The sequence below is a fragment of the Gossypium hirsutum genome, chromosome D08 (assembly GCF_007990345.1).
Source record: "Gossypium hirsutum isolate 1008001.06 chromosome D08, Gossypium_hirsutum_v2.1, whole genome shotgun sequence".
NCBI lineage: Eukaryota > Viridiplantae > Streptophyta > Magnoliopsida > Malvales > Malvaceae > Gossypium > Gossypium hirsutum.
This window is the reverse complement of record NC_053444.1, coordinates 35,933,979-35,942,740: the sequence shown is the minus strand read 5'-3', so window position 1 is coordinate 35,942,740 and position 8,762 is coordinate 35,933,979. Positions and strand designations below refer to the sequence as shown.

At 34.6% G+C, this 8,762-nt stretch overlaps 1 protein-coding gene across 1 annotated transcript; it reads right to left on the bottom strand.

Annotated features, from left to right (window-relative positions):
* Positions 1 to 4,083: 4,083 nt before the first annotated feature.
* Positions 4,084 to 8,356, bottom strand: LOC107917600 (leucine-rich repeat receptor protein kinase EMS1-like). Its single transcript, XM_016846924.2, has one exon. It carries the CDS (start codon positions 8,036 to 8,038, stop codon positions 4,211 to 4,213), a length of 3,828 nt encoding a protein of 1,275 aa, XP_016702413.2. The 5' UTR covers positions 8,039 to 8,356; the 3' UTR covers positions 4,084 to 4,210.
* Positions 8,357 to 8,762: the final 406 nt, after the last annotated feature.

Genomic DNA, 8,762 nt, shown 5'->3' with positions numbered 1-8,762 from the left:
ATATGAAATCTAATGGTGCAAGGCTACACAATCTTTCTTTCGGTCTGGCAACGAAGGGTTTAGTTAGGTTTTGAGTAAGCTTGGTAGGGAAGAAAATAGGAGAGATAATCATTTTTTATTTTAATGTATAAAACTTTCGAAATAGGAGAGATGGAAGGAGAGAATGGGACAGATGTATCTTAGTTCAAAATTATGTATTTTTCAAATGTTTTATTTTCTTTCTTTTCATTTTTCAACTCTACTAAGCAATGGATAGAAAGAAATTTATTTATTTTTCTCCATTTTCTATTTTTCCTACCAAGCACACTTATGAAAAGAAAATCTATATATATATATATATTTTATTTTTCTATTTTTCTATCCTTTGAATTTTTCATCTTTCCTTAGAAGTGTTTGATAGGGAAGATGGAAAAATGGAAAGAAGATTATATTTTTTTTCTAACCATTGCTCAGCAAAGTTGAAAAATGAAAAATGAAAATTGAAAGGAAAGAAAATAAAATATTCAAAAATTGCATAATTTTAAATTAACATACACCTCTCATTAATTTATTTTATTTCTACCTCTCCACCCAACAAAGTGTAGAAGAATTTCAACATTCCTAAAACAACAACAATTTTAAATAGGTATTATATATGCTCTAACGTGATTCCAATTAACACGATAAGTTTGTTGAATTGTGCATAATGAAATTGAAACTATGTTTTAGGAACACACATTCGACAATCTTAATATTTTAGTAATAAAAGCAATTGTTTTGGTATATATATGTAGAAGTTGAGATGGAAGGTTGCAGCAACTGCGTTAATATTCATATTCAATACTACTTTTAAAATTTTACAAATGTATAATGCAATTCACCAATATCTACATCTCAACCATTCATTTCTTGGACACTCGTACATGCTATATATTCCAGATTATAGTTGAAAATCAATCCTTATCATGATTTATGTTTCAAACATTATCTGTCTATGTATTTTTATAACTGCTAATAAAAGTAAATACATGAACATAGGTTACATGTTTGGGTTTAGCGCTGAGTAGAGGGGTTTTTCTTTCTTTCTTTTTGGCTGTGGGTTAAAAATAAATCCTCAGTAAAAATCTAAAATTAATTCACCCCCTTTTATTAACAGAAATTTTTATTTTGCTAGTTTGAATGTTAATTGTGTTGACATAATTGACGGAACCATCATAAACTGCCACATGATAATATGTTGATGTGACATGTTACATTAATAAAAAATATTTTTTTTAAAAAAATCTTTAAATAATTAAAATGTGTGCATATAGAATAACTCATTTTGGATGACTGCAAAATTTAAAAAAATTATAAATTATTAAAATTTATTTTAAATGTGTAAAAACTCAAAATAATTTATTATGTATTCTTGTGTATATATAAATACTTTTAATTCAATTTTTATGGGCAATAATTATATATATTTGTGTAAGCAACTAAGAATTTGTATTTGAAATAGATTTATAAAATTTCAAAATTTTTAAGCTAAAGCAGAAAAAACTAATATAATATATAAACAATAGGATTCGACAATGCATCAGAATAAGGACAAAAGGTTTAACCCTAAACCCTAATTACAAAAATTCAAATAGAATTTTATAACATAAAATATTTTTTAAGCTTTCACATTTTAATTTTTATATAAATTTTTAGGGATAAATATTAAAATTATGCATGAACTATGGTTTAATCTGCAATGGTATACGTGAACTTTGATTTTGTGTAATTTTATATATGAAATTTTGATTTGATTCGATTCTTGTAAATTATTAACACAATTATTGATATAACATCATTTTATGTTTATATATTTATCCAATATAAAAATAAATTGATGTATTTAATTTTTTAAATATGTATGATTAATCAAAACTAAAGTTGCAAGTATACATTTGAACCACAATTAGAGTTTCATGTATATAATTGCACCAAATTAAAGTCCATGTATATAATTACACATTAAATCAAGATTCATGTATGATTTTGAGATTTATCCCTAACTTTTAATATTTTTATAATTTCTATTTTTTATAGTTTTGAAGTCATCCAGAATGAATTTGGACAATTGATTGTCCAAATTCAATTGAACCTTGACAACCATTTATCCTTGTATATTCTAAATGCACAATTTTTATTAGTTTTTTTTTTTAAATTTTTAGATTATTTTGATATTTTTCTATATATATTTTATAATTTTTAATAATTATTACTATTTTTTTTATGAATTTCAAAGTTTTTTTTTTATTTTGCACTTATCAAAAATAAATCTAGACAATCATATGTCCAGATTCATTCTATATATACATTTTAATTAATTAAAGAAAATATTTCTTTTTGTAATTTTTTTTGCTGACGTGGTACCCATGTTAACATATTGCCTTGTGGCCACTTCTGATAGCTTTCGTCAACCGCACCAGCGCGATTAACAATCAAATCGATCAACTTATGAGGATGAAATGATTTGATTTTTTAGATTTTTTGCTTTTTTGCTTTATTCTTTTTTACCCCTTAGAGCGAGGGAAGGGAGAATGCGAAGGAAAAGAACAAATGATAGAAATTAGTTGTGTTATTTTTGAAGTTAATAATCGGTATCGTGTAAATTTCAAATATTGACATTTTTATTTTTGAAGGTTTTTTTTATTATCTATTGGGTTAAATTATTATATATTTAAAAAGAAAGAAAAGGGTGAACAACATATTTAAATAGTTATTGAATTTAATTTTAAACTATGCATTAAAAAGAGTTGGTTTTTATGGTCATGTAAATTTAGGATGTTAGAAAAAATTAAAAATAAAATTAGAGTCATTTTAAATTAAATGATTTGTTATGCTTAGAATTGTTTATATAATCAATCGATCACTAAATGATGTATCTAAGGTAGTTGACCTATATATTAACTCACAAGTGAGTTTAACATCATTATTTAATTTTAAATAATTATTTTAAGTTTAAATTTATAATTTAAAATATAATTAAATTTTTTTATAAGGATTAGAAAGGAATTATGAATAGTTCTGGGCATTATATTAAAAAGAGTAGATATGATATGAATCTACAATGAGATTAATGTTAAAAAAATATATTAGTTAAATTCATAACAATAAAATCATTGTTAGTTAATCTCAATTATATTCAACTTAGACTTCACGCTACAATATAATAACTTAAAAACACAAATATACAAACTAATAATCTCTTTTTAACAATTTTACAGTATTAAAATTTGGAGGTATATAATCTACACTATGTTTATATGGAAAAAAAGACTGCAATGTTGAGAATCAAATTAATTTAAGCATTAGGGAGCATGTATCTCGACTACCTGCTCCACATTATCATGTAACATGCACCCACCATCTATGTCAAGCTTCTAGCAAGCGGTGTCAACAAACACTGCACTGCACCACCATATTAGTCACAACAAATTTAAATATCTACTAAATTCTCACTCACTCTTGCCATGCTTCCCTTTCAGACATGTCTCATAATGATATATATTTATAAAGAACATACGCCAATCTAGTTTCGCCTGTTCTGTAAGCATACTAAGAGAATCAACTTATTACCAATTCTCTCTATCAAACTGAAACCTAAGACATACTTTTAACATTAGAACATAGGTAAACATGCTGCTTGATTGTCAGGTCTTAGATTTTATGGAAGAATGAGGAGGACAACTGCAGGTGCCAATTGGGTTTGTCTTACCAATTTTGCTCAGTAGAAAAAGGCAAACTCAAAGATAGTTTAGTACTCTCTCATTTCTGCTAATTAGGCCAAGGAAATGTAAAACCTGACTGAAATAGATCATATTCCCCCTCATCGCCTATTCATTCAATATTCCCACTCAAAGCAGTAAGGAAACAAGAAATCTAGGCCTCAGTTGGTCTTAAAATGGTTTCAAGTTAGGATTCAAAGCAAACATACATTGCAACTGTGAGTTGTAAAGCATGGATGATATGAGACTTCTCTGCTTGCATAGCAATACTCCTACTTGCTAGAATCTTGATTTACAGAAAAGTGGAAGAAATGAAAAAGACTATCAAATATGGGAATTGACAAGAGACAGTGTCAAGATATATAATTAGATTAGCAACTCAAACCTTACACCGTGCACATTCTAACTTTCTTCATAATACTTACTTTACAGGATTATTAATAAAGAAAAGTGTCATATTTCCAGGGAGAAAGTTACTCCTTGTGGATCCCTTTGAGGAGCTTCAACACTTGAAGCATGGTAGGTCTGTTAGCAGGGTTCTCGGCCAGGCAAACTGCAGCAATACTGAGCACCTGAAGCATCATCTGCTTTGAATCCACACTCATAACCACAGGATCTAAAACATCTGCAGCTTGACCCTTTTTTATCTTCTTAGTCACCCATCCAACTAAATTCCCTCCTTCAATCTCTTTAAATTCAGGGCCTGTTGGCTCTTTCCCAGTCACCAATTCCAGCAGTATCACACCAAAACTGAAAACATCTCCCTTTGTAGTGGACCTACCGCTCTGTCCATATTCTGGTGGAATGTAACCAAAAGTCCCTGCTATATCAGTACTAACATGAGTTTCACAAGCACTAATCAGTCTTGCCAGCCCGAAGTCCGCAACTTTTGCTTCAAAGTCTTCACTGAGTAAGATGTTGCTGGCTTTGATATCTCTATGGATGATGTGGGGAATGAAGCCATGGTGAAGAAATGCTAGTCCCCGAGCAGCACCAACAGCGATTTTGAAGCGTTTGGACCAATCAAGGACATCAAGAGCTCCACTGCGATTTCTCAACCAAAGATCCAAACTTCCATTGATCATGTATTCGTAAACAAGGAGCTTCTCCTCACCCAAAGAACAGTATCCAAGCAATGGAACAAGATTTTGGTGCTTCACCTTTCCCAAGGTTTCCATTTCAGCTATGAATTCTCGATTGCCTTGTGTTTTGGCCTGGCTTAGCTTCTTAACTGCAACAGTCTTCCCACTAGGCAACTTAGCTTTGTAAACAGTTCCAAAGCCTCCATCTCCGATTATGTTGGTCTTGCAAAAGTGATGGGTTCCCTCAAGGATGTCACCGAGTGTGAGTTTCAGGAGTGGCTGCTCAAATGTCGCTATATTGATGCTCAGCGGCTCCTTTGACCTGCTGCTGCTGCTCAAGAAGCAGAGATTTTGATCCAGGAAGTTGTTTAATTTGCTTTCCTCAATTTCTTCTGGATCACTCAGCTGGCCACTCCGCATAATCCATCTGCGTACAACAAAGGCTGAAGCAAAAATGATAAAGACACTTGCAGCCACAATCCCTGCAAGGCCCCAGGCATTTAACAAAGAAGATCTTTCAGAACTTCTGATCTGGCACTCCAAACCTGTAATTCTTCCACACAAATCATTGTTCCCAGCTAGAAAGATTTTTGACAGGTTTTGACAAATACCATTTCTGGGCACAGGTCCTCCCAACCGGTTTTCTGCTAGATTCAAGTAGAACAGACTGAACAAACTGCACACTTCCTCTGGAATCTGTCCGGATAATCTGTTTCCAGATACATCAAAATACTCTAGTTGCATCAAGTTACCAATTTCTGAAGGAATGGCACCAGTAAATTTATTTCCATGAAGATCCAAGTACATCAAATAAGACAAATTGCCCAAAGATTGAGGCAAGCTTCCAAAGAAAATGTTATTACTCAAATTCAAGTCTTCAATCTTCCAAGACACGGAATTTGAGAACAGGTTATGTATCTCACCAGAAAGCCTATTCTTCTGAACATAGAGCCCCACCAGGTTAAGCATCTGGGACAATGACGAAGGTAGCTCACCGGCAAGCTTATTATTGCTTAAATCCAAGTGAGTAAGCTCTTTCAAGTTCCCAAAACTCGCAGGAACTACACCAGATAACCTATTGCCAGTCAAATTTAACTTTACCAAACTACCCACACGACCTAAGCTTTCAGAGATGGTTCCTGTAAGCTGGTTATTCCCCAAATACAAGCCCTGAAGCTTGAGAGAGTCACCGAATTCAACAGGAATAGGACCTCTCAGCAAATTTCCAGACAAATCCAAAGTTGTAAGATTTGTCAAACGAGAAAGTGATCCTGGAATCCTGCCAGTAAGCATGTTGTTGTTGAGAAGAAGATCCACCACTACAGCACAGTTTCCCAATTCTTCAGGTATGGGACCAGTCAACCTATTGTGTGACAGATCGAATACTCCATGATGCTGCACAAAGCTCAAGTCGGGCAGATTAGCCTGATGGAAATATGAAGATGGTTTCCAAGGGATGGAACCGGATAGATTATTGTGAGAAAGAACCAGGCACTGCAGCTGATCAAGGTCCGCAAGTTCCATGGGAATTGATCCACTGAAATTGTTGTTTCCAAGATCCACCGTTGTCAATGCTTTGCAGTCTCCAATTTCAACAGGTATATTTCCTTCCAAGAAATTCGAATTCAAGTTTAGCACAGAAAGAGCTGTGAGATTGCCGATCTCCTTTGGTATACTTCCCTTCAAACGATTACCGCTAAGAACAAGAGTTTCCAATGTAACCGCATTTCCAATATCAACTGGCAGAGTCCCCTCTAGCATATTATTTCCAGCAGAAAACTCCATCAAACTATTTGAACTCCATAAACTCACAGGAATGGTACCAGTGAAATTGTTGGAGTCAAGGTCAATAACCATCAATGGAAGCTCTGAAAGATACTCTGGGATTGAACCATTAATGTGATTATTAAGCAAAACCAACTGAGCAAGATTTCTACAGTTCACAAACACATTCTCAATGGTACCCGAAAGGTTATTACCATCGAGATCAACCTCAAAGAGTGATTCTGCATTGCATAACTCTCTTGGTATCGAACCCGACAACTTGTTATTGCTCAAACTAAGGTGCTTAAGCCTTGAGCAATTCTCAATTTCAGGAGGGATGTTACCTGAAAAGTGGTTGTTTGAAAGTAGCAAAGACTCCACCTGGTTCCATTTCCCAAGCCAAGGGGGCAGTGGCCCAGAAAGCTGGTTCGTTTCAGCAGAAAAAGTCAGCATAGGCAAACTTGAAAGCTCCTCAGGCAAGGACCCGGACAGCGAATTGAAAGACAGCATCAACATCATCAAATTCCGGCAGTTCCCAAGCTCCGCTGGTATTGAACCATTGAGCTCGGTGTAGACGAGGTTCAATATAGTCAAATTCTGTAACTTTCCTATAGACTTTGGAATGGAACATTTCAATGGGTTATAAGAAAGGTCGAGCTTGGTGAGTGATTTTAGATTGGATAGTTGTTCAGGCAAAGGTCCTGTTATGGAACAAGAGGGTGAAAAAAAGTTCTCAAGGAGTGAAAGTTTACCAATTTCAGGTGGTATTTTCCCTGTAAATTGGTTGATTCCAATGTAAAGAGCGGTCAGGTTTTTTAGCTCACCAATTTCAGGCGGGATATTACCAGAGAAAGAATTGTTGGAAATATCCAGAGAGGTTAAAGACTGAAGGTTTTCAAAGAGTGTTGAAGGGAGAGAACCTGAAAGGAAATTGTTAGCCAGGTCCAAGAACTGTAGCTGAGTTAACTGTCCAAGCTTAGTCGGCACTGTGCCAGTGAGTGCATTGGTGGAAAGTTCTAGCGTACGAAGTGTATTCAGGCTGCCCAGCTCGGGAGGGATATTTCCGGTGAAAGAGTTAGACCCGAGTTTGAGGGTCTCGAGGAGAGTCAACTCGGCCAACTCAGTCGGAATTTGGCCAAAGAAGGAGTTAGAGGACAGATCTAGGAGGGTGAGGTTTAAGAGGGACGAAAGGGACGGAGAGAGAGAACCTGTCAAGGACCGAGATGGAAGAGAAAGCGAGGTGACTCGGCCGAGCCGACATGTGACACCATCCCACTTGCAGAAATGGATTTTTTGGTTCCATGATGATAGAAAATGAGGGTTTTGAAGCCCTCTTTTGAAGGAAACCAGAGCTCCCCTATCTGGGTTTCCGTCTGCTTGCTCTCTCGTTGCCCCTGATATCGGTAACAACAAATAGAGGAAACAGAGGAAGTGAAACAAAAGCTTAAACTCCATAGCCAAAATAAGAAACAGTAATATTTACAGGGGAGGATGGGAAAGAAGAGAAGAGATAAAAGATAAAAATGGAAGGATGATAATGGCCATAGGCAAGGGGAGTAAATTCTGAAGAAAGGTTTGGGTGAACTTTAAAGAAGAAGACACCATAGCCAACGTAGGTCACGTGACTGGAGCTTTTGTAACTGCAATCCTCAAATCTCAATCGTGTTTCCTTTAATATATATATATATATCTTTTTATTGGGAGAAAAATCCCACATGAGTTTTGATTGATCATATATTACAAGTACCGCTGAGGCTGAATCTTTGGTTTGGAATTATTATACGATAGGAACAAAAATCTTTTGATTTGTATATTAAAGAAAAGAGCTATAAAGGGCCCCTACTTCAGAGAATCCGGCTCTTGTCTATGTTCTTTAATCTTCGCTTTGATAAAATTAGCACACTATGGATGATTGTGGTTTAAGGCCTAAAAGCTGAGATACCCTTTTGTTTATTTCCTTGGGTTGTTAGAAGAAATACGTTTTATGTAAATAAAAGTGCCCCAACCCAAATTTGCTTCTTCAGTGCAGCTGCAGTTGCACTGTACAATTTTCTGCCGAATCTCTGATACTCAAAGATTTGGGGAAATTATTGAAAGATGGAAGAAATAGAAATTAAGTGAAAAAGGTGTAGTAAACGATGTGGTTGTTTGTAAGCGTGAAATGTGTGTCGTCGCCCTT

Bases quoted from the DNA above. Each gene is read 5' to 3' on its own strand.
- LOC107917600 (XM_016846924.2), bottom strand. From the start codon at position 8,038: ATGGAGTTTAAGCTTTTGTTTCACTTCCTCTGTTTCCTCTATTTGTTG.